This window comes from Kogia breviceps, chromosome 5 (assembly GCF_026419965.1).
Source record: "Kogia breviceps isolate mKogBre1 chromosome 5, mKogBre1 haplotype 1, whole genome shotgun sequence".
NCBI classification, from domain to species: Eukaryota; Metazoa; Chordata; class Mammalia; order Artiodactyla; family Physeteridae; genus Kogia; species Kogia breviceps.
The window spans coordinates 12,222,512-12,249,429 of record NC_081314.1 but is presented as its reverse complement, the minus strand read 5'-3'; the positions used below and the strand labels follow the sequence as shown (position 1 = coordinate 12,249,429).

General features: G+C 35.3%; 1 protein-coding gene across 5 annotated transcripts in view; it reads right to left on the bottom strand.

Annotated features, from left to right (window-relative positions):
- Positions 1-26,918, bottom strand: part of XRN1 (5'-3' exoribonuclease 1) — a 99,106-nt gene that overhangs the window by 65,781 nt on the left and 6,407 nt on the right. For 4 of the 5 annotated variants that reach the window (XM_059064925.2, XM_059064924.2, XM_067033627.1 and 1 more), the window contains exons 2-15: positions 24,959-25,191; positions 21,381-21,478; positions 20,097-20,206; positions 19,897-20,007; positions 17,973-18,055; positions 15,616-15,703; positions 15,366-15,534; positions 14,389-14,456; positions 13,933-14,070; positions 12,178-12,241; positions 11,862-11,967; positions 8,230-8,319; positions 6,028-6,184; positions 3,874-3,993 (exon numbers count right to left, since the gene is read on the bottom strand). In XM_059064925.2, the coding sequence (XP_058920908.1) occupies positions 3,874-3,993; positions 6,028-6,184; positions 8,230-8,319; positions 11,862-11,967; positions 12,178-12,241; positions 13,933-14,070; positions 14,389-14,456; positions 15,366-15,534; positions 15,616-15,703; positions 17,973-18,055; positions 19,897-20,007; positions 20,097-20,206; positions 21,381-21,478; positions 24,959-25,191 (1,635 nt within the window). Of the gene's footprint in view, positions 1-3,873; positions 3,994-6,027; positions 6,185-8,229; positions 8,320-11,861; positions 11,968-12,177; positions 12,242-13,932; positions 14,071-14,388; positions 14,457-15,365; positions 15,535-15,615; positions 15,704-17,972; positions 18,056-19,896; positions 20,008-20,096; positions 21,291-21,380; positions 21,479-24,958; positions 25,192-26,918 lie in introns of all 5 variants that reach the window. The other variant, XM_067033628.1, reaches the window with a different exon arrangement.

The window sequence follows — 26,918 nt, the reverse complement described above, 5'->3', positions numbered from 1 at the left end:
ATAATTTGGAGTGAAAAACTCTTAAATAGGGCAGGAAAAGGCTGAACAGCTTTAAGGAAAAAGACATTTTTCAAGTAAAAGAAAATGTATGTGATAAAAGATGTCACAAAAAAATCAACAGGCAAATGCCACACTGGGGAAAAATATTCCTAATATAAAAAGAGTTGTTCAAAATCAAAAAAAGAAAATGAGGAAAAGGATATAAACAGACAATTTACAAAAGAGAAAATGCAAAAGACAAACATATATAAGAATATACTTAAATTAGGAATCGGAAAAATAAATTTGAATGAATGGCATTCTTTATCATCAGTAGACTTTATCATCAAAATTAAATAAAGCAATAATATTCAGGACTAGAAAAGCAGAGAAGTAGGCACTTAAATATTGCTGGTGTGAATAAGACCAGTCTTCTTGAAAAAGAAGACTGGTAGTATTCATTAAAACAAAAAATACACATTCCCATTAACCAAGCATTCCTGCTTTGGGGATTCTACTTTACAAAAATAAAATCTCTGATATATAAGAATGCATTAACAAACAAACAAAAAGAATATACAAACACACAAGTCCTTTTTTCATAGCATTGTGTACAGTGGCAAAAAACATTAAGATTCATAAGAATTTGCAGAATTAGTATGGTGTGTTCCCATGTACCTTTAAATGATAACATCTTACACACAGCCACAGTACATCATCAAAACCAGGAAATTGACACTGATACATCACTACTACAGATTTATTCGGATTTCACTAGTTTTTATATCTAAATTTTGTGTGTGTATACAGTACTATGGAATTTTTATCATATGTATAGATTCTTGTAACCACCACTAAAACTGGAATACAGAACTGTCACATCATCATAAAGAAACCCCTTCATGTTACCCCTTTATAGTCACACCCTATCCCCAACCCCTAACCCCTAACAACCACTGATGTATTTTATATTACAATAATTTTGTCATTTCAAAAATATTATATAAATGGAACTACATAAAACCTTCCAAGATTGACTTTTTCACTCAAATGAACTTTTTTCCATCCGTTGTTTATATCAATAGTTCTTTTTATTGCTGAGTAGTATGCCTTTATATGGATGTACTACAGTTTTTTTATTCACTCACTCATTGAAGGATATTCGAATTTTTTCCAGTTTGGGGTTATCACAAACAAGTTGCTCTGAACATTAGTGTACAGGTTTTTTCAACATATATAGCCAGCTGTTTCAGCACCAATTGTTGAAAAGCTTTTTCTTTACCCATTGAATAGCTTTGATGTCTTAATTGAAAATTTATTAACTGGACAAGTATAGATCTACGTTTGGACTCAATTCCGTTCCACTGATCTGTCTATTGCCATGTAAGTAACATACTCCCTTGATTACTTTATCTTCATGGTAAGTCATGAAATCAGAGAATGAAAGTCTTCCAGTATTGTTCTTCTTCCTATAGATTGCTTTGGCTACTCTAGATCCTCTACAATTTCATAAAGACTTTAGAATAGGATTTCTGATTTCTACACAAAAATCTGCTGGCCTTTTCATTGGGATTATGTTGAGTCCAAAGATCAATTTGGGAAGAGGGTACATCTTAACAACACTAAATCTTCTATTCCTTGAACATGGTTATGTCCCTCCATTTATTTAGGTTTCTATATCTCAACACTATTGTAGTATTCAGTGTGCATGCTGTTAAATTTGTAACTGTGTATTTTATATATCTTAATGCTACTGAAAGCAGAATAAAAATCTTTTTATTTAAAAAAATTTATATTTTCCAATTGTTTACTACTAGTACATAGAAACACAATTGAATTTTGTATAGATTTTATATTCTGTGACCTTGCTAAATTTACTTATTGGTTAGAGTATCTTTTTTAAGATTGCTTAGAATTTTTTATATATGTAATAGTGCTATATACATATGAAAACAATTTTTCTTCTTCCTTTCTAATCTGCATGCCTTTATTTCTTTTCCTTGACTTAATACACTGGACTACCAGTACAGTATTAGAATTGGTTAGAATAAACATTCTTGTCTTACCCTTGATTTTACAGAGAAAACATTCAAAATTTTACTATTAAGTATATTGTTAGCTGTAAGTTTTTTTAAGGTGTACTTTATCTGGTTGAGGAAGTGTCCTCTTACTTCTAGTACTGTATGTTGAGCATGTCTATTAAAATTGGATGTTGAATACTGATAGTGTGGTAAATCACATCGCAAATCAACACTGTCTTTCTAAAATAAATGACATTTGGTTATGAGTATTATCCTTCTAACATATTATTGGATCCCATCTGGTTTTATTTTGTTAAACGTTTTTGCATTTACTTTTAGGAGGGATATTAGCAAGTAATTTTCTTTTCTTGTAACATCATTTACTATGGGTATCTGCATTATGCTGGTCTAATAAAATATATTGGGAATTGATTATTCCTCTTCTATGTTCTCAAAGTTTGTGTAAAATTGGTATTATTTCTTCCTTGAATGCTTGCTAGAATTCACAAGTCAAGACATCTGAACCTAGAATTTTCTCTGTGAGAAGATTTTAAATCATGAAACTAAATGTCTTTAAAAGATATAGGACTGGGCTTCCCTGGCGGCGCGGTGGTTGAGAGTCCGCCTGCCGATGCAGGGGACGCGGGTTCGTGCCCCAGTCCGGGAAGATCCCACGTGCCGCAGAGCAGCTGGGCCCGTGAGCCATGGCCGCTGAGCCTGTGCGTCCGGAGCCGGTGCTCCGCAACGGGAGAGGCCACAGCACTGAGAGGCCCGCGTACCGGGAAAAAAAAAAAAAAAGATATAGGACTACTCAGATTTTTACATTTTTTGGGTCAGTTTTGCTAAATTGTGTCTTTAAAGAACTGTGTTCATTTCACTTAGGTTCCTGAATTCGTTGGCATAAAATTGTTCACAATATCCCCTATGGATTCTTTTAATAGCTGTAGAATTTATAGGACACCTCTTCTTTCATCCCAAATATTGGCAACTTATGTGTTCTCCCCTCATGCTCTGGCTTTTTTCAGCCTTTCTTGATCTGTCTAGCTAGGATTTATCAATTTCATTAATCTTTTCAGAGGACCAACTTTTGGTTTCATTGATTTTTCTCTATTGTTTGCTCATTTTCCATAGATTTCTGCTATCTTTTTTATTTCCTTCATTCTGCTTAGTTTGGATTTAAATTGCTCTTATTTTTCTAGCTTCTTATGGTAGGAAGCTTAATTTATTTTAAAATGTCTTACTGCTTAGGATAAGCATCTAAAACCTTAAGTCTCCCTTTAAGACTTGCTTTAGCTTTATCATAGATTACGATACATGTTCTCATTATCATTCAGATAAAGTATTTTCAAATATCCCTTTTAATTTCTTTAATCTATGGATTATTTACAAATATGTTATTTAATTTCAAAGTATCTGTAAATTTCCCAGAGAGTTGTTACTGATTTTTAATTTAATTCCATGTGGTCAGAGAACATTTTCTTTATGATTTCAACACTTTTAAATATATTCAGACATGTTTTATGTCTCACAAAATAAACTTGGTGAATGTTCTTTCACTTAAAAATGTGTATTCTTTAGTTGTTGGGCACAGTGTTCTACATATATTAATGAGGTTGAGAAGGTTTACAGTGTTATTCAAGCCTTTGATTTACGGTAATGCTCCTTGTTCTGAAGCCTGCTTTGTCTACTATTAGTAAAGCAATGCCAGCTTTCTTATAATTAGCACACCTACAAGTCTTGATGCACATAATGAAGATGAGAGTAGTTAAAACTCATTAACAAAACACAAATGGTGATTAAACTCCACTGCTTATTATGTGAAATAATATCTGACTAAAATATACATGTATATATAACTATTTCATGCACTGACCTCATCAATAAAAGGTATTAGAACCACAGCTTCCCATTCCTGTTGCTTCCCATTTAGGTCAGTTTTAAAATCAGGTGGATAATATTCTATAATTGGCGAGTCTTCATTGGTCATCAAATGCTGTGAAAATATAAAATAGCGTAATAGAAATGTAACAGCTAATATCAATGTAGCTTTTTGTTAATATTTATAATATTTCCTCAATTGTTACAGTTTAAAATTTCTAAGCAAAGCAAAAGTAAATTTTCACATCTTAGATATGTTGTAATATACTTGTTATATTTTGATTTTCAAGTATGAGGCTTCTAATTTCACCACCACTTTCCTGTTCCACTAACCTAGTTATGTAGCAAAACTATCTTTACTCTGAATTTTATCATTTCTATCTTTTATTGTCTTTTCACTTTACAAGGCCTATCTAAATTGTTTTCCCATTCAGACTTCAGTTCATTTCACACACTCCATCTTTAACCTTAGGCAATTTATTTTCATGTCCTAATCAACTGATTTTATTAAGTTATATAAGAACTAAGATAATTTAAAAAGAAAAAAATTCCTAAAATCCAAAATCTCTTTACTACCAATAGCAAAGATAAGAGTTCAATATGACGTTTTTATTAGAGATTTTATAACAGTAGATAAAGAAAGTTAAAGATGTCTTCGAGGAAAGGAATATGGAAGATTATGATATAAAAAATTTAAAGAAATAGCATATTTCTCAAGGTAATATTCAAAGTATTTAATAATCAGCAAGTCATGAGCACAGAACAATCAAAACAGATGTGGCTATAAAAACCTGCAATGGTTACTGGTCCAGAGTGGTTGAGTATCAATCCTTAATGTATGTGAAGGGAGGAAAAAAGCATCAAAGAAACTTAAGAAAGGAAGGCCAGGGGCCAGGATGAAGGACAGGTTAAGTTTCAGAAAGATACAGAAGGAAGCCTGATACTGTTCAAGCAGTGAAGGCAGGTGTGTGTGTTTGTGTTTATATGTGTCTACTCCAGTTCCTGGTACCAGACCATGGAATTAAAAGAAGAGACTGATGCTCTAGAAGAACTAAATGAAGTTTACTCTCAGAATCAGCTTAGCAGGCTTAGCGTAATTTTGGTGACTCAATCACCCCTGAAATATTTTTCTCCTGTTATGTGAAATATGTTAACCAGAGAAAAGCCTTTTATTCCACAATTTGATAAATGAAATGCTTAAAATCCAAAAATAAATGGAGGTAATACTTTTGTTGATATAAATAACTTATTAGAATCATCCATATTCTAATAGGTAGAGGGTAAAAGAGAACTGAAATGAAATCTGTAAACGTTTGGACAAAGTAGATGGCTTTGGATTTTGCCTATCTCAGTTTACTTTCATCAGTGCAGAGACAAATTGAAGACGTGCTTAAAGATACTGAAAATAAAGAAGCTATGCTCTGAATGGTTTATGAAATTTGTTTGCATTTAAAAAAAATTTTTAATTTATAATTTTTTGTGTGTGTGTGGTATGCGGGCCTCTCACTGTTGTGGCCTCTCCCGTTGCGGAGCACAGGCTCCGGACGCGCAGGCCCAGCGGCCATGGCTCGCGGGTCCAGCCGCTCCGTGGCATGTGGGATCTTCCCAGACCCGGGCACGAAGTGGTGTCCCCTGCATTGGCAGGCGGAGTCTCAACCACTGCGCCACCAAGGAAGCCCTTGTTTGCATTTTTAAAACAAAGCTAACTTGGGGACTTCCCTGGTGGCGCAGTGGTTAAGACTCCACGCTCCCAATGCAGGGGGCCCAGGTTTGATCCCTGGTCAGGGAACTAGATCCCACATGTATGCTGCAACTAAGAGTTCACATGCCACAACTAAGGGGCCGGTGAGCCACAACTAAGGAGCCCACATGCCACAACTAAGGAGCCCACGTGCCGAAACTAAGGCACACACAGGCTGCAACTAAGACCTGGCACAACCAAATAAATAAATAAATAAAAATATAAAACAAAGTAACTTTAAATCAAGCAACTACTTTTCAAGGAAAAGTAGTTTAAGGAATCCTATATTTGAAACTGAAAATAAATATATTTAGCTATTAAAGAAATTTGGGTGTGATGTTTCTAAGTTTGCAGGAGGAGCTCCTACATATTAAAAAGACCATAAACACAATTAATTCTAAAACTCACCTGGTAGCATGTAGGAAGTAAATTTTTGCTAGCTGCTGGGAGTACAGCAAGAAGCTGTTCAAATGGCTTAAAAGGTTTTCCTAGTTCAAAATGGATTTTGAGTGTACTGATGTTGCGGATATCAGATAGGAAAGGTGCATAATGGTACGGATAAAACCTATAAAACAAAATGAGTTTTAAACAATTGGCAATTTTATGAAACAGGTCAATAGTAAGTATATACTTTTCCATATTCTATTTTAACAACACATGGCAATAATTCTAAAGACAAAAAATCATTCATAATTCTGCTACTCGAATATAAAAAATCAGCAATGTTGGAAAATTTAGGTCATTTGATGGCAACAAATATTTTATTTTCTTAATTTTTAAAGTGCAGTTTCACACTCAAAATTTGGATGCATGCAAGGATATATATATATATTAATAATATATAAATATATAATATATGATTTATTAATTATTTATATATATAAATAATATAATGGCTGTTTAATTTTGAAAATGTTGACTGTGAGTCTTCCAAACAATAGTTTCTTAGAATGAAGTAAAAAGGTAGTCAGAAGACGTTCAGTTAGCTCATGTGGGCCTGAGCTTCTCTCATAAGGACAGAGGGAACAGTGAGTCTGAGCTCATATGGCTGTTACTAGTCAGTTCTAAGAACTTTTATCTTTGCATTAGTATATATATATTGTGCTTGTGGTAAGGATTAAACCATTAATCAATCATACACACTAACTATTTTTGTTTTTAATATTTAACTACAGAAAAAATATTGTTACAAAACTGAAACATACAATTTTTAAAAAACTTTCAATGTTCTTAATGTTTGACTAAAGATATCAACAAAACAATGAAGAAATATTTTTATATTCCACAATTATGTCATACTTCAAAAGGGTGGGAAAGTTTAGGAGGCAGAATGGCATGTGAAACAAGGCAAAACGTATAGACTTTGGGAATCAGGTAGTCTTGGATTTGATTCTTGGGTATATGTCATCTTGGAAAGATTACTTAACCTCTCTAATCCTCACCTGTAAAAGGCGGAGAACAATGCTTACTTTAAATAGTTGTGAGGATTATATGAGAACATGCTTTTCAAGTGCCTGGCCTTAATGCCTGTTAATATAATAGGGATAACTTATACTCACCCTCTTAAAAAATGGCAAATCAAGGATTTTTGTCATAGAATACTCTTCAGAGATGCCCTGAGAATCATGTTAGTTATTGCAAAGATTTGTAAAGGCTATTAGTAAGTGAAATCATGTGAAATTAATGCCACATTATTTTGCACTGGTCTGTTTTGCTGTTGGTGCTTTAAAACAGAGCCTAGCAGGTGTTCTGAAAACAAAACAAAACAAAACAAAACAAGCTATCTCATCACTTAAAAGTCTCTGCTTTTCCCTGCAGCATATTTTGGCTTGTTATTTTTTCTATTTCAGTGGATGGTGTGGAAATGTAGATGGAACTTGCTGGAATAGGAAACGAGAGAAATCATTATTATTTCCAGGAAAAGCAAGTAATTCCCTTCTCCTTTCTTCTTTACCCTTCCCAGTCTAACATTCATATAACCCATTCTTCAATAATTACTCCTGATAGAAAAATTTTTTCAAACAAATAAAAATGTACAGAAGATTATAAACAATCCTACTTAACCACTGCTCAGACCCAATAATTATCAAGACTGTCCGACTTCGTTCATTATGACAGAAAATTTTAAATCCTTAGATTAACAGAGAGCTTTTATTATGGGCCATCTGCTGTAGCTGGAAGTATCTTTGTTATAAAAGGGTCTTTTAAAAGTATTTTCATATAAAAAAAGATGACCTGTATTTCATTTAAACTTGGCTGTATGTATCTTTTAAAAAATACTATCATAAATAGAAATTTTAAAAAAAGAGATTCTCAAATGAGCTTACAGTAGAATGAACCATTATAAACGACAAAACTTTTTTTTTTTTTTTTTTTTTTTTTTGCAGTACGCGGGCCTCTCAGTGTTGTGGTCTCTCCCATTGCGGAGCACAGGCTCCGGACGCGCAGGCCCAGTGGCCATGGCTCACGGGCCCAGCCACTCCGCGGCACGTGGGATCTTCCTGGACCAGTGCCCAAACCCGCGCCCCCTGCATCGGCAGGTGGACTCACAACCACTGCGCCACCAGGGAAGCCCCAAAAGACAAAACTTTTTTGTTTTTATTCCCTCACCAGCTCCAGGACTGAACTCCATGATAGTAATAATGCAAAATCCACTGTATTGCTTGAACATAACATGCAGCTTGATCAGCCAGAAAGTCACTGAAAATAGAAAAGAATATTTTCATTATAACATTATTTTTTGAAGACAGGCCAATGTGTTTAGAGCATGATATCTCCTGATCACATTCTGCCCCACATGTTTTATTTAATCAATGAATAAGCCAAAAACTGCAATCAGGAAAACTCCAAAATATTATTTTTTAAAAATTCCATCATGCCAGATTAAAGGCTTGCCTTATAGTTTTCCTAAACCAACTACCAGAATACTTAAACATGCTGTGCATATTTATTCAGTCAATGTACTGTGCCTTTGGTTTAAAGTTTGAGGGTTTAGTTAATGAAGGTTTCTATAATGTGGCACTACCAATTCCTTACATATTCAGGGTGTGACAAGAGATAGGGATGGGAATCTTCTTTGTTTGGGAGGATGCCTGAGAGAATCACAGGAGGAAATCAGAAGATCTTAAAATCTGGTTATAGAGCTAGAACACTCTGAAAAATGCTATATCCACTGAACAATATTCCCTCTAATCCCTTTTTCTCAAAAGCCATCATTTAAGGTAAAATAATCACACACACATTGCACACGCACACACACACACACACACACACACACACACACACACACACACACACACACACACACACACACAGCAAAAAAGAGCACTCTAGGTTAAACCCCAAAGTGGCTATAAACCTTGTGAGTGTCTGTTACCAAGTAGAGATACACTTAGAAATTCTAGATCTACATTATTTCTGGGAGCTATGCTTTTTTAAAAAAATAAATGTATTTATTTTATTTATCGATTTTTGGCTGTGTTGGGTCTTTGTTGCTGAGCGCAGGCTTTCTCTAGTCGCGGCGAGCAGAGGCTACTCTTCTTTGCGGTGCGCAGGCTTCTCATGGCAGTGGCTTCTCTCGTTGTGGAGCATGGGCTCTAGGCACGCGGGCTTCAGTAGTTGTGGCACGCAGGCTCTAGAGGACAGGCTCAGTAGTTGTGGCACATGGGCTTAGTTGTTCTGCGGCATGTGGGATCTTCCCAGACCAGGGATCGAACCTGTGTCCCCTGCATTGGCAGGAAGATTCTCAACCACTGGACCACCAGAGAAGCCTCTTTTTTTTTTTTTTTTTTAAATTTATTTATTTTTGGCTGTGTTGGGTCTTTGTTGCTGCTCGCAGGTTTTCCCTAGGTGAGGTGAGCAGGGGCTACTCTTCATTGTGGTGCACAGGCTTCTCATTGCAGTGGCTTCTCTTGTTGCAGAGCACGGGCTCTAGACGTGCGGGCTTCAGTAGATGTGGTGCGTGGGCTCAGTAGTTGTGGCTCACGGGCTCTAGAGAGCAGGCTCAGTAGTTGTGGCACATGGGCTTAGTTATTCCACGGCATGTGGGATCTTCCCAGACCAGGGCTCGAACCCGTGTCTCCTGCATTGGCAGGCGGATTCTTAACCACTGCGCCACCAGAGAAGTCCTGGGAGCTATGCTTTTTAAAATGAAATGCATTACTTTTTTATTATAAAAGAAATATTTCCTCATTACTGAAAATACAGATAATGACGAAAAGCATTTTTATCACCTTATAGCAATCACTATTATTACCTTTTCGTATTTTTTTCAATCTCTTTTCTATGCCCAGGTATTTTTTTTTTTAAGTGTTAATGAGAGGATACTGTGCATTATGATTTTTGTATCCTGCTTTTAAAATTTGTATTTAATGATATACTGAAAGTATCTTTCTGAATTGTTATGAACTTTCCATAAGTACCAGTTTAACAGTTCTGCATATTCTGGAAACACTGGAAATGGCAGATAGTGATTATAATGAGGAGGAGGTGGAGACAATTATGATGAACATTCTTACTGGACATGTACATTGTTTCTAATTTTTTACTTTTAAAAAACTTTGTAATAAACTTCCTTGTGTACAAGGATCTTCTGTGTTTAACTTTATATTTTTAAGATGTTTTAACAATTAGAATTGTTGGGTCAAAGGGATGACTATTTTAAAGACTTTTGGATATGTAGTTTCCAAAATAATTTTACCAATTCACATTTCCACCAGTAATTAAGGGAAGAAATCTACCACCACTCCTGGACCAACACTGAATATAACAACTTAAAAAGATTTGCTTATTTGCTAGGCAAACAAATACTCTCTCATTTTCATAAGTCTATATTTTTCTATATAAAAGGAAAAAGAAATAAAACAGAAGACTAGTTTCCTATCAAGTTAAGCATTTAATGTCAACTGCATGTACTACAGTTCTATCTAACTGTAATCAAGGAAATATAAGAACAAAGAAGGATTAAAAGCATAACTATTTAAAATATGTTATTTCTCAAGTCTCAAAAGTCCTACTTGCTAATGTAATAAGGGTACATAGCATTTCATGAAACTCTTACTTCACTTATAGAAAAGTAGCCTCATTTGGTGGTTAAGCATGGGCTCTGGAGCCAGACTGCTTGTGTTTAAATCCTGGCTCTGCCACTAACTACCTATGCATGTCACTTCGAGCAAATCACTTAAACCTCTCATTCCTTAATTTCCTCTATTTTAAAGTAATAATAATTCTACTTATCTTAAAGAATTATTGTGAGAATTACAACAAGTTAACATTTTCATGTTATATATATATATTTATGTTTATATTATTAAAATATAAATGAGTTAATATTTTTCAAATGTTTAGAATAGTGCCTGGCACTTGGTAAGCACTTTATAAGCATTTGTTAATTAAAATAAATAAAATATGAATATATGTAATTCATACTGTGGGCTGTAGTTCAGAAGTGTGGACCACCATTCTAGAGGTCAAGTTGTTAAGGAACTTTTGTACTAGTTATTAACCTGGGGCTGAGCCAGGTGCCCTTTGAGATAAGTGTGATGTGAACTTTAGAAGATGGGAAGCAAAACACTAACCATTTTCTATTTGGCAATTTTTTTTTTTTTTTTTTTTTTTTCCGGTACGCGGGCCTCTCACTGTGTGGCCTCTCCCGTTGCGGAGCACAGGCTCCGGAAGCACAGGCTCAGCGGCCAGAGCTCACGGGCCCAGCCGCTCCGCGGCATGTGGGATCTTCCCGGACCAGGGCACGAACCCGTGTCCCCTGCATCGGCAGGCGGATTCTCAACCACTGCGCCACCAGGGAAGCCCTATTTGGCAATTTTTATCATAGGACCCTTGAACAATGCAGGAGTTAGGGGCACCAACCCTCTGTGTAGTAGAAAATCCACCTATAACTAGTTGGCTCTCTGCATCTGCGATTCCGCATCTGTGGATTCAACCAATGGTAGATTCAACCGACTGTGAATCACATAGTACTGCATTAAGTATTTAGTAAAAACAGTCCGCATATAAGTGGACCTGTGCAGTTCAAACCCACGTTGTTCAAAGGTCAACTGCATAATACACGTCAATTAATGTTACCTTGTCCAAAACGGTACTAGTTGAAAGGTCTACAGTAATTTACGAAAACAAAAACTCCTTTCCACCCATTACCATAATTATCAAAATTATGTTGTTTTCTGAAGAAACTGCAAAGTCTAATTTTTTTCTACTTTAAAGTAAAAGCATTGGCAAAAACGTACTCAGAAACCACGTCAACTCCCATCTTTGTCATGTAATATGTTCTCTTATATTGTCTAAACTCGGTTTCAAACAAGTCATCATCTTCAGTCTCATCTTCTAAATTGTCTAGAAAAAAGACAGAAAGACAGTGGCTGACAATTACGAATATTCCGTTTTTCCATCTAATGCTTTGATAAATACATATCAAAGCAGATGCTTATAAACTATCATAGACATCTATTTCATCCAATATTACTGAATTAGTACTAATAAAGGAAAGATATAACTATTCTGTCAAAAAAATTGCATATATTAAAATACATAGTTTGTACTCACCCTTAGAAGTTACCACTTCTCCATTTTTGTCTAAAGCAGCCCAACATATGGAGTTTTCCTGGCCCTATACAAATTATAAATCAATATAAAATTAAGGCAGGATATACTTCAAGGTGAGACATTGAACAGGGAGATTTAAAAAATACTAAAGATAACTGAATGATCCTTAAGTGACACACTGCAAAAGTTTGTAAAATATTCCTCAAATGCTGTGTAAATGCTTTTGGTTTTATATCACTTGTTTCCTGAAGCTATAAATCTTTATTATGTAGAACTTAACATTTAGAGCCCTCAATGATAAATAACAAGTAATGTTCACCAATATAAAAGATAAATATATTTAATTATATATGTGTTCCAAGAAAAAAACACCTCAAGAATATTTCATTTACTTAGAGAAAAGTACACAATCAATATCAAATTCTTTCAACTTTAACATTGTTATATGTCAAATTCTGGGCTAGTGTTCACGCAATCTGTTTGTTTATGATTGACTCCAATAACTACAAACATTACCTATTTTTTTGTATCTCTGGATCCCATCATTCCTATGACTCTACCAGCCACTTCTAAATTTTCTTCCATGTAACTCATCTGCTTTTCTAAAGTTCTTCCATTTCATCACAGCCTTCATATCCTGCCCATCTGTTCTTCCTCCTTGTGATTTCATCCTTTCTCTCCTCTACTTCTAACGGCCTATCAACTGCCAGTGCCTCTCATTAGTTCTTCCTACTCCCTTATTCCCAATTTCCTTTTCTTCATCCAAGCTAGGCCCTCTGCCAATTTCCTGTGTCTGGCCTGTTTCTCCAGTTCCTTTCATTCTACCTGTGTCTCTAATGTTAACTACACACCCCGGGATGACTGGTGAAGCTTAAGGACTGAGCTGAGGTGGGCGGAGCCATGGATTATTGATATTTAAGTTTGTGGGCACAGGTCCCCCCAAAGTTGCAGAGCCTGTTTTATTAAGATAAGAAACAGAGTAGAATGCAGACTGACTACTGCTAAGCTCCACTGAGGAAAAGTTAAGCAATTAGAAAGACTGCACTAAAGAAAATCAGGACAGTTGCCCTTCCTGGAGCAAGAGATATTGGGCTTGAGCCTGAATAAAACCAGTACAGCAAAGAGAGTGCAGGAAACTCATCAGTTTCACCAGAATCCAATAACTATGGGTTAGCTGAGGAAAATTTCAGAAGAGGTTTATTTTCCAAGCTAACACACATAAGACATTCTTTAGGGCTTCTCAGAGGTGTTTTACAGGGTACTAGCATATTCTAACTGACTCTAGTCACTTATTGAGGACCTAACAGTTACCAGATATTGTGTTATTAACCACTCTGAGCCTAACCTATCACTATTTTACATATGATTTTATATATAAATTACTTCTAGAGAAAAACCACTGGTCTAGTTAATATCTCATAACATTAAATGCTATAAATATCCACACTTTAACTAATTTTCTGGGCTCTTATATTTAGAAATGTTTTATACACTTATTAATAGGGTGGAAGAACAAAGAAAACACAATGTTCTTTGATGGTAAAAATAAACTGATTTTTAAAGATCAGATTTAAATGATAGGATCTAATAGAGAAAAAGAAACCAAAACAATTTTTTAAATGTCCACAGAGGAAGAGAAGAAATGAAACTAAAATGAGGCAACCCCAAAATCATAAGAAAGAAAATGAGAAACAAGGAATATCAGTTTTACCTTTACAGCTAAAAAAATGAAAGGACACCTAAAAAAATGGACACCTTTGATTTTTTCTTTTCCTTGTAGTTCTTGGCTTCTTCTGCTGCGACACCTGCTGCTTCATTGAGGTACTTGTTACCAACTTTGCTTTCAAACCACTTTAGGTCCACAAAAACTTCACTGAAGTGCTCTCGATCAAACTGTACAGAAATATTTACATTTATTTTAAAATAACTGAAGTGTGTTTAGAAGAATACAGACCAAACTTTTAACAGTGACTACTTCTAGGGCATACGAAATCAGAGGATATTACTTTTTTACATGGGGACTTCATCTACTACTCTGAAAACTGAAACTAAAAAGCAAATAGAAATAAAAATAACTTAGGTGAAATTACTTATACAGAATGACCAACTTGAGTAGAATCACAAAGACTTTTTCTTCTGGTATTATGTAACTGGTTACTGACCATTTATAGCTACCCTGGGACAGGAAAACAAAAACTTCTAGTTACTTACATCTGATAGTTTCACAAGGTATTTCTCAAATCGAGGTAAGTTGAGATGCCCACTTTCATTAATATAACCTAAAAGGAACAAAATCTAAACTTGTACTAAAAGCTGACATTATTTTTTCTAAACAATTCTACAAAATTCTTTTTACAAAACATTGAGTTTTGACATTCTATTAATCAAGAAAAAACACTCAGTGTTGGACTATGTAAGTGGCCCTACTTTCTATGAACTTGATGTTACTATAATACACAGTATGTAAGAACTGAAGGAAAATATAAAAAATTCCAGGTTTACATAGTAATAATCTTCCCAAATTTCCAAACAACACTGGGAGACAGGTAATTAAATTAAATATGTTCCAGAATCTATCTAGGTCATTCATTTGATATGTTAACTTCAGAAGGAAAAGACTAATGTCCTGCTACTCTGTTGACTGACTAATTGATTAGCTGATTGATTTGCTGTGCAGCGTGACTTGCCGGATCTTAGTTCCCTGACCAGGGATTGAACCTGTGCCTTCTGCAGTAAAAATGCAGAATCCTAACCACTGGACGGCCAGGGGATTCCTTGTCGTCTGTTTTATTCAGCATCACCACTGTCAGTTTCCCATTTAACCTTGAAAATTTCTCCCTCATATTAAATACTCTGATGATTATCCATTCAGAAAACTAAATTTCTATGCTTAAATATGAAACGAGCTAAGTGAAACCAGCAACCTCTGCTGGCTTTCTTAAGCCATTTAAGGTGGAGATTAGTTAGGTATCAAATAAATGAGACTGCTTAAATGGCGTCATCTTCTTTGCTTGTGAACCATTGAAAATTACAACTTTAGAGAGCTTGACACCTTAGACTAAAAGAAACTCCAAATTCTTTTCCTATTTTAGTTGTGCATGCCATAATCTAATAAACTGAGTGACATTTTTAGGGTTAGTTGACTGCTGAATTAAAGTAGCTTCAAATGAATGTTAAACTTTTCTTACCCCCAAGTTCTGGCAGGATGGTAATATATGTTCCATAAAGAAGAGGCAGTGCATCATGATTAATATGTAAATGAGGTAGATGAGGGATAAAATCATTGCCAACAAGAAATCCCATCAAAATCCAATCATCTATTATCCTTTCAATATCATATTTAAATGTGATCTTGTCCTATGCAATAGGAAGAAAAGAGTCAAATCCTATGGAAATTTCGGCATATTCATCTTTGGCCCATGGTGATATTATACTTACTTTTAATGCTGAAAACTCATAGTCAATATACTCTCTCATTAAAGACAAGTGTAGAAGGTGAAATGTGGTTTCTTCTGGTGCACATACCCTGTAATTAGTCAGATGATCAACACAGAGCTTATTATATTTTTAAGGTTCAAGTTTAAAAACATAGCTTAAAATAAAACTTATCATTAGAAGATAGTTAATTCTTGTCATTAAGGTATGTAATTTATAGGCAAGCTGTAGGGTAATGTTAAGATAAAAATATAACTACAATTACAACAGAGATGAAGTTCAGAATAATTGGTTTCTAATATGCTTTCTGTGGAAGGACTCTCAGAATTGAGAAAGTCTAAATAATACATAGTAGATGTAATAAACCAGTAGGATCTGGCCCATTTAAGGCTGGCCGCCAGCAGAAAGCATACAGATAAGTGAGTACATATACTTTTATATCTACTGCAGTACAGTCCAAGGCTTCAATGTTGAGGCACCATCACTTCCTCCTCTTACCTTTTCCAGGCTTGGTATAGGGGTCTATATTCCTGGCTGTTGGCCTATACTCCAGGATTAATTACAAGTAAGAATATAAGCTGTTAATAGCATATTAAAAGCATTTATACACCATGAACAAATGGGATTTTCTTCAGGAATGCCAAGATGGTCCAATATAAGAAAATAAATCAATGTAATTCACCATATTAATAAACAAAGGGAGAAAACCCCCCACATAATCATTTAACAGAAAAAGCATAGGTCAAAATTCAATACCCTTTCATGATAAAAATATTCAGCAAAGTAGGAACAGAAGGGAATTTCCTTAATATGATTAAGGGAATTTATTAAAATCCACAGTTAATACCATAATCAATGGTGAAAGACTGAAAGTTTTCCTCCCAAGGAAAGGAATTCTTGTTCCTAAGATCAGTAACAAGACAAGGATGCCCATTTTCACTATAGTTATTCAACATTATGCTGGAAGTCTAGCCAGGGCAAGTAGGCAAGAAAAGAAATAAAAGGTATCCAAACTGCAAAAGAAGAAGTAAAACTCTCTCTATTTACAGATGGTATAAATCTGTATGTAGAAATCCCATAGAATCTACAAAAAACAAAAAACTAGCACTAGAAAATGAATTCAGCATAGGTGCAGTGTACAAGGTCAACACAAAAATCAGTTGTGGTCCTATATACCATATACCAGCAATAAACAATCCAAAAAGAAAATTAAGAAACAATTCCACTTACAATACCATCCAAAAGAATAAAACACTCAGAAATAAACTTGACCAAGGAAGCAAAAGAAAAAGCCAGAGGCAAAAAAACTGAATCAAAGAGACAGAGAACAGATAGATGATTCACAAAGGTAGGGGATGGGGGTGGGTGAAATGGGTGAAGGCGGTGAAAACGTATAAATTTCCAGTTATAAGATAAATAAGTTCTGGGGATGTAATGCACAGCAGGAAACTATATTTAAAAACATTATTTTCAATTAAAGGAAAAGAACGAAGAAGGAGGCAAAAGACTTGTACACTACAACTACCAAACTGAAAGAAATTAAAGAAGACATAAATGAATGGAATGACATTTTATGTTAATAGACTGGAAGACTTGATATCAAGATGTGAATGCTACCCAAAGGGATCTATAGATTCAATGCTGTCCCGATCAAAATCCCAACTTTTTTTACAAAAAAAATCAGAAAACCTATCTTAAAAATTATTAACCTCAGGAGACCCCGAACAGCCAAAATAATCCTGAAAAAGAAGAATATAGTTGGAGGTCTCACCCTTCCAGATTTCAAAACTTACTACAAAGGTACAGTTATCAAAATACTTGTGGTACTGGCATAAAGAGAGGCATATAGACAAATGGAATAGAATACAGATCCCAGAAACAAACCCTTGCATATATGGTCATGTGATTTTTGACCAGGGAGCCAAGATCATTCAATGGGGAAAAGACAGTTTTTCAACAAATGTTGTTCAGAAAACTGGACATCCGCATGCAAAAGAATGAAGATAGACCATTCCCTTACACCACATACAAAAATTAACTCGACACAGATCAAAGACCTAAATATAAGAGTTAATACTTATAAAACCCTTAGAATAAAATGGGAAAAGGCTTTATGACATTGGATTCAGCAATGATTTCTTGCATATTATACTAAAAAGTACAGGCAACAAAAGAAAAAAATAGATAGATTGGAATTCATCAAAATTAAAAATTTTGTACATCAAATGATGCTATCAACAGAGTGAAAAGGCAACCCATGGACTGGGAGAAAATATTTACAGGTCATATACCTGTTAAGGGATTACTATTCCTAATTTAATTTCTGTTCTACCTTCTGATATTTAGGCAATATGATTTACCTTTGTGTCTTTTTGCCACCAAACCGAACCTCTTCTCTTAAAAGAGAGAAATGTGCCTCGTGACTTGTTAATCCAAGCATAATCTGTTGAAAAATGATGAAGAAATGTTTCTATTCTCTCATATTTTATAGCATCGGGTTCACAAAAGCAATCAAAAAACGTTTCTATATAGGGAACATGCTTTTTTTTTTTTTTTTTTTTGTGGTATGCGGGCCTCTCACTGTTGTGGCCTCTCCCGTTGTGGAGCACAGGCTCCGGACACACAGGCCTAGCGGCCATGGCTCACGGGCTTAGTTGCTCCGCGGCATGTGGGATCTTCCCGGACCAGGGCACGAACCCGTGTCTCCTGCATCGGCAGGTGGATTCTCAACCACTGCGCCACCAGGGAAGCCCGGGAACATGCTTATTTAAGGAAAATAAACAATTCATTAGCAAATTAAATGTATAAATATCAAAATATGATCCATCTATAGGTTATAAATTGGGTAAATTCTGTGTACTTTTCTAAGAAAAAAATGTTCACTTTAGACTCACATAACCTTTATAACTACCCCACTGTACCCCCATAAAAAATCCCAAAAATGTTCTCTTGGTTTTTACACCTTTCCACTTGCACAGAGGAATGGGTAAGGAATTAGGGCAACAGCATTTCCATGACAGAAGAATACAGGACTCTTCTGGAGGCCAAGATACCTTTAGTATGTGAAAACTCAGAAAAAACTGGAAAAGGATGTTTTCAGTTAATATTCTCACATAGTATTCTAATCACCAAAGTAAGTCAAATAGTCTAGTGAGCCATATCAACCAATTGCAATGTATATTGTTTATTTTCATTTAATCCTGATTCAAAAAAATAAAACATTTACGAAGCAATCAGGGAAATGAGAATACTAAATGGTTATTTATATATTAAATAGTGGTTTGTTAATTTTTGTTTTATGTGGGATAATGTCATTGGGGTTATCATTATTTTTAATATTCTCCATCATGAAATATTTATAGATTAAATAATACATGTCATATACTTCAAAAATACAGGGGATGGGCTTCCCTCGTGGCACAGTGGTTAAGAATCTGCCTGCCAATGCAGGGGACATGGGTTCGAGCCCTGGTCCAGGAAGATCCCACATGCCCCGGAGCAACTAAGCCCGTGCGCCACAACTACTGAGCCTGTGCTCTAGAGCCCACGAACCACAGCTACTGAGCCCACGTGCCACAACTACTGAAGCCCACGTGCCTAGAGCTGTGCTCCGCAACAAGAGAAGCCACCGCAATGAGAAGCCCGTGCACCGCAAAGAATAGCCCTTGCTTGCCGCAACTAGAGAAAGCCCGCGCGCAGCAACGAAGACCCAACACAGCCAAAAATAAATAAATACATAAATTTATTTTAAAAAAAGAAAAAAAGTCTTAAAAAAAAAAAAAACGAATCCAGGGGAGAAGGAGGAAGGAGACAGATGATTAGGGAAAGGAGCTGAAGGTTACTGAAGACAGATGAAGGACACAAGGAGGTTCATTATGCTCTCTCCTTTACATCTGCTTATATTTGCAAATTTCTGTAATAGAAAGTTAAAACAAAAAAAGTCTAGCAAACTTCGGTTATGGAGTCATCAAATCAGGTGGCATTAAAAATCGTGTATAAGCATGAGGGTAAGAAGGGCCCTCTACCCTGACCTCAGCAGAGTATTCATAGCACTAGGGTCAGTCAGGTGTGAACACTAACTATAGAGACCTGTTGATCATAAACTATGGCAAAAGAACTCCTTTTCCAAATGTTTTAGAACTTTGGTAATAGCAGAAGTAGGAATCATTATTATGTCTCTGATATTTGTTCCCACAGCCAGAAATCTCCTTTTATTAAGACCAAGTTTCCTAGATATTTAACTACAATGGCATAAGATTATAATACAATAAACATTATACCTACCAAGTCAGCATCTAAGCCATAAAGACAGTGTCTGGTGTTTGGATCATGATCTGGCTTTGCCTTCTCGGATCTGATAAATTCCATGATTTTATGTTCTCCTTCTCCAGGAGTCTAAATATAATGTTTAAAAAAATGTGGTAATATGCTATGTTTCTCAAGATTAAATTTAAAAAACTCTTTAAATAAAATAAGATAATAACCTCATGGCCTGAGAAATAGATGGTAACTCCTTGCCATGACTTGTCTGTAGAAATTTTCATATTTACAAAATACTTCAGATGTTCGTGTAACCTGGCCATGAATTCAGTCCCTAAAAATAAAAGGTTTTTAAAAATTTAATCTGAGAGATAAAAACAGTGAGTTCCCAGTGACAACATGCAACTGGATCTGGGTATCCAGGGAATAGCTAGGTATAAGATCTCCCAAGGAGGTCGAAAGCTCTCTTGCTTATCTTGAAAAGCAAGTAATGTTGTACCTTTCCCAAGCAAATACCACAACTACTTCCAATTTTACCAGGCACCCCAAAATGAAGTTAATGTCAGATGGGGAAATTCAAAGAATGTTACTGCTGCCTCAGGACTATGCTTCAAATATTTTCACACAAGGGCAGAGTTTTAACACACCAACAAACTTCAATCTTCTATTTCTCTGCTGGATTCTGAAGTTTTTTGGTTTTTTTTAAGGCATGTAGCTTCAATAAGATTGCCAATAACAACTATTATCATTACTATTTTTAACCTGAAAAATTACTATTAATCTGGAAACTGAGTCTACAATGATTATGTTTCAGGAAAAGCCCAGATAGTCAATAGTCAAAGGCAATACAGTCTTAAACTGTATAACGATAAAACTGGTTATTAAATTGTGCAATGTGTCATTAGGAGACTTAATGAAAGAGAAAACTACCATAGTAAAGAATTAATGAGAAAGTACGATTATAAGATTTTTTTTCAATGTAAAGGATTATAATGATGTTAGATAAAACTCTAGGAAGGGCAGACTGTGCTGTCGCATATAAGATTAAACTTGTAATACTGATAAACTAATTCATCTTTAAAGTCACAGAAATCTTAACAGCCTCTGAGAAGAACGGTGAGCACTCTAGACGAGGAAAATGGGTTTCTTCTCCTGAATACAACAAGCTAGCTCTATGAACTTCGGTGAACCACAACCTCATTGAGTCAGCTTTCATACAAATAAATGGCAGGAGTAGGACCGATCTTGTAAGTTCCTTCTAGGTCAGGAATTTTGTGCATCTGGGAGAGTCCTGTCCATAGGTGCCCTTATCAGCATCTGTAAATCCCTAAAGTGGGTCTCCATAGGGACATTTATGACCAAGGTGACCAAACCATCTCATGAAGAGACATAACTGGGAAAATACAGGAAATAGAATCCTAAGGACAAAATAAATAGAGGTTAGAAAAGAGAAATAAATTTACATTTACATTTAAAATCTGCCAGAATTTTTCTCTCAGTGAATTTACCTGGTGTAATGCAGTTAGAATCAAATCTGGCCTCTGTAGGAAGAGTTTCTCCTTTTTCTATTGCCTTTTTAATTTTGTCTTCTGCCTCCTTGGCTGACCTTAAATGTTAAGGGGGAAAAGAAGTGCTCAACTTTCTGGAAAAAATAGAGATCTGTACATAAAGTAAACAGTTATTTAGAAGCTTTTGTAACTAAAATACTAATTCATCAATTTTAAGTTCAAAACATGTTAAGTTTCGAAATGTCTATAATCAATAAAGATGAGCCTCAGAATTGTTTCTTTTTATTTAAAGAATTGAGTTTTTCAGCTATGGACTATAGAAGTAGAACATTATAACAGTATAAAACTGACAAAGAATGTTACAAACACTTATTATAAAATAATTCTTTTCTAATCACAAATATACAGCATATCAGTTCTAGAAATAATTTCAAAAGTATTGCATAAACACTCAATATACACACTACATTTAATAATATCAAATAAGTACATCATTAAAATGATCTCTAAGAATATTATATAAAAATCATTATAAAATTGTAATGTATATCTTTGGGTTTCCTCATGAAAACATCTAAAGTGAAAGCTTAATAACATTAATGACACCAGTAGCCAAAATGATCTCATTTTTGAGGCAATAGGATTTACTAAGAAGAACATGATTTTCAGAGTCCAACAGACACGGGTTTGAATACTGGCATCCCAACTCCAATCTGGCTTCTCCAGTAACCTGTGTGTGGCACACAAATAGGCCACGTGGCATACAAGTCAGGAAGTCCTGCTTTATGTACATTTTCTACAGCCTTGTTACTAGCTCTACATACTGTGCCCTGTGGAATTCTATTTCTGTGATAAACAAACTCCTCTTCGTATTTAACCTCTCTCTCTTACCAACCTCTTCAATATAACAAAAACTGTGAAGATATCAACTCATTTGTAATCTCTCCAGTGGAAGCCATTCTTTCCTCTTTTCTCCCCTTCCTTCTTTGACTGAAGAAGTGATTATTCAATGTTACTATGTGACAAGTTCTTGGGATACAACAAAAAAGAAATGATTCCTCTTCTCGGAGTTTACACTCTAGTGGGGAGACAGAAATTAAACAGCCATACTGTTTAATGTAGCTGCAATACAGAGAATGTTTGGGACGGGGCAAGGTAAAACTATTAAAGTAATCTAGGTAGAAGATTATGGTGGCCTAGGCTGACAGTAGCAGTAAAGATGAAAAGTAGTAGCTATGACGTAGATGTGAGGAATAAGGAAGAGGAAGAAGTCCAATTACTCTTGGACTTTGTAGCTGGAGCAGCTATTTACATAATGTTATCATTCACGGAAACAGGAAACATAGAAGGAAAGCAGGTTTGAGGCAAAGATGAGTTCAGTTCTGAATATGTTAAGCCTGAATTGTATCTATGGTATCCAGAGGAGGCATTTAGCAGGCATTTGGATGTATACAAGCTCTGGAAAGAGATATCCACCAAAAAGATAAGTTTGGGAGTCATCAGTACAGATTCAGTACTTAAAGTCATTGGATAAGATATCTCAGGACCCAGGACAGAACCTTAAGAAACATCAATATTTGAGACAAAGCAGAGGAAGAGAATATAACAAGGCGATTAAGCAGGTACAGTCAGAAAGAATTCCCTGGTGTACAGTGGTTAGAACTTGGCACTTCCACTGCCAGGGCCCGGGTTCAATCCCTGGTCATAAAGTATAGTTACCTGAAGGTCATGGGAAGGAAGTTCAAGAAAGAAATAATGGTCAACACTGCTAAATACCAGAGATAAATGAAGGAATATAAAGACAGAATTATTCTCTAGATTTAGCCCCTTTCAGGAGTCTATTAATAATCTTGTAAGGAAGTTTCAGGGGCACGGTGGGGAAGAAAGACAGATGGCAGCAGATGTAAAAGATGGCAGAGATGTGAAGTGATTCGGATTAAAGATTATGAGCGAAGAAAACAGTCGCTGTGGAGAATGAGAAAAAGCTGACTGGGGGATTTGGGGGAAACATGGCACACTCGATGTCGCCACAGTATCGAGCGAACGCTCGTGGTGGTTTAGGGTCAACTGGCCCTCGACGCCCATTCCTCTCTCCTAGTCTGTCTTCTGATACCGGAGAGGTTGGAAGAAAGTTATAAAAAAATTAAACTCTCAGGCTTTCCTGCAGCTAGGCTTCTGGATATGACTTAGCTTCTTAATCTCTGGATCAGAGCTAAAGGAATAAATTCCTAGAACTACCTGTTCTGGTCAGGGCCTCTGAATCCTCACCTTCCTGAATGCTGCAGTAGTGATGCCATCAGTGGGTGAGTTCTATGGTGTTGTTCTGGAAGTCATTCTTAAAGGCTAACCTAAATTCACAACCTTTTGGCTTTTACAATGATTTTTATAGGCACCCAATTCTCTGTATTATATTTCTTTCTGCTCAGAATACTTAAATTTCTATTACCTGCAACTGACTGATACAGTGGGCTTATATAACCCTTTCTCAACACTAGATTATCTAGCCCAGCAGCACCCCAAAACTAGTTTAACAAATACCAGGAGAATCTGGTAAACATAGATTCCAAGGCCTAGTTTTTAGAGGTTCAGATTAAGTAAGTCTTGGGTGGTACTTGAGAACCTAAATTTTAGTAAGAGATGGCCCTTGTCGTCAAGGATTTCACAGTTCCGATATCTTCAGTATCTTTTCTCTTTTGATATTTAAATTAGTAGAGTTTACCATCCTCTTCCCATTCCCACACTAGCCTTCTCCAAGGTACTCCCACCTTCCTTGATGATTTCCACATCTGATTAATAGATGCCCTTTCTACTTCTTTACCTGCCATTGTGATGAAAGGAAAAGATCTATTAGGCTAATGACCTATCAAACTCACTAGACTCAGGGTTTCTTTCCTTCAGTTCCAACAACCCTCTTAACTTTACTCCTGTTACTCATAACAAGGACACTGCATGTTTTCATATTCCAGAGGTCCAGGATTTTGACTTTAAAATCCTCTCTCTGTATACAACTCCTTTTCAACCTTTTGCTTCTCCTACTACCCAAGTCACACACTGGGCTGATAATATCTCGAGTGTCCTAACTCAGTTCTCTTCTCATACTAGGTCTATCCATCCCCTTCGAATCTCATTTGCCTTTTTACCCAGTGGGGACCCATGTTCAAGCAGGGTCAGCATCTAGCCCAGGGTCAAATTAAATGTCAGTGATATTCTCATTAGAACAATCTCTCAGTTCACTCTGCAGTTCCACAGGACGAAATACTCTAGGAGCTTTCTCCACTACTACCATTTCCAAATTACCAAGTTTTAGGAAGTCTGAAAAATTTGTGACAGAGAACAACAGAGTAACTTTATACAACCCATCATATACGTTGAGAAATGACACCTCATTTGAATTCCTAATTCGTTTATTTGATTGATAAAACATGACATTCTAAGTCTGAGATACTTCCACTTCTGGTGGGAAGTTTAAGCAGAAAAGAAATGTGAATGGGAGATGCATTGTGTTAAGTCAATTACCTTTGAAGTAATATATTTTATTAATCTAAGTAGTACTCTAAAATAAACCACGAATGTTTTACCTAAAACGCCTCCCACGCTGCTGGTTCATCTTTGCTCGAGGAGCCACACCGTCAACGGCCATGAAGAACACTTTCCTAGGTTTAATAATGCGAAACAACACCTCCAAGTAGTGAAAAATATCAGTAAAGATTTTATCATCTGAAATTCTGAAGTGAACATCATCATCGTTAGGATGGGAACACTGATGTATAATTCCATTCATATCCAGGTATAAGTTATCAAATTCAGGTATCTAAAAAAACAAAGAAAAATGATCAAGATCATTATTATAATCAACCACAGATACCTAGACATCTGATCAAAAGCAGGATATAGGGGCTTATTCTTATCATTTAAAAACTGAGTAAACAATCACAGTTGAATAAAGAAAGTAAACAAACAGGAGGAATAAGTAAGATGGAGACATATTATGTGGTTACATTATGCACCAAAAGCTTGATCACATTTACTGTCAGGAAATTATCTACTTATTTAAAATAAGATAACCTGAGAAAACACCAAATAAAGCTCTTGGTTGATTTGGTACTCAAAATATTAGTTTCCTTTCTTCCTACAATTTGACATTAACTCCTCAAAGCCTCAATTTCCTCTATAAATGAGTAACATAACGCCCATTTATATCAAAAGGCTATTGGTACATGGTCATTAAAAGGTTTTACAAGTGATTTAAAGCCTTATTGTATATCTGGTTTCACTGAAACAGAATCATTAATTTGGTTATATTAACTTCAAAAGCTTAGATTAGGCCAAGAAATTTACGAAACTCTGAAAACTGATTTGTTTTTCATAGGTGGATTAAATAATTTCTAAACTTTGGCTAACAGGCATCTGCTTTTATAGAAAGGCCTTCATGGCTCTGACTCTGACATTTCCTCTATTTAAATGTCTGTGAACAAGTAATGGGAACACTACTGAAACAAATATAAACTAACAAGGAACTAAAATGGGCACAACTTAATATCTAGTGTAATTAAGGGATCTGAGAGTAGTCTGCCTTACATACTAATTGAAGAAAAGTATTTTGAATTTTCAAACATAAAAACATAATGGGCATTTCTGTATAAACTTAATGAAAACTATCTCTGAAACAATTATTCAAATTTTACCGTATGCATAGGTAACAATACATTTTCCTGTTATTAACATGCCTTTGAGTTTTAGGAGTGAAAAGTTTTGGTCTTTGAATCAATGAACACCATAAAAATATATTTATATATAACACCTATTTACACAGGATTGTACTAAGTAAAAAAAATTTAAATGCCCTTAGTGAGTATTAGACTCGAATGAAATGACAACTGTGATCATGAGGTTTTAAATGTACATTCAAGATTTATTGTTTGTTTCAAGAAATCTAAAAACCTCAATCAAAATCTCAATGTGATTTTTTTTAGGGGTTGGGGGTACTTTACAAAATGATTACAAAGTTTCCTTAGGAGAATAAACATGTAAGGGAGCATATTAAAGGGAGAGTAATGAAGGAAAACCTGCCTTATATGATATTTTAAATTATAAAATAGTTTAATTGAACCAAATAGTTTAGAAGTAGTCCAAGTATACAGAGAAATTTAGTATATAAGAGACATTTCAAATCAGTGAAAGAAATGGATGGGGCACCTAGGTAACAACTTGGAAACAAAACTGTATTTCACCTTATAACAAAATAAATTCCAGAAGGATTATAAATTTTAATGTGAGAAATGTTAAGTAAAAAAATTATATACAAATATTTTGGCAATTTTCAGGTGGGGAAAGTTAGAAATCATAAATCAAACAAATGATGGAGTTGGCTACCTAAAAATATATTTTCAAAATCTTGTAGGGAAAAAAAAAGTGCCATAAACAAGCCCAACTGAAAATGACAAAATGCAGGAAAATACTTGCAAATTAGGACCAAGTCAACATTCCTAATATACAAAACAACCCTCAAATATCAAGTAAGAAAAAGAGCATATGTTA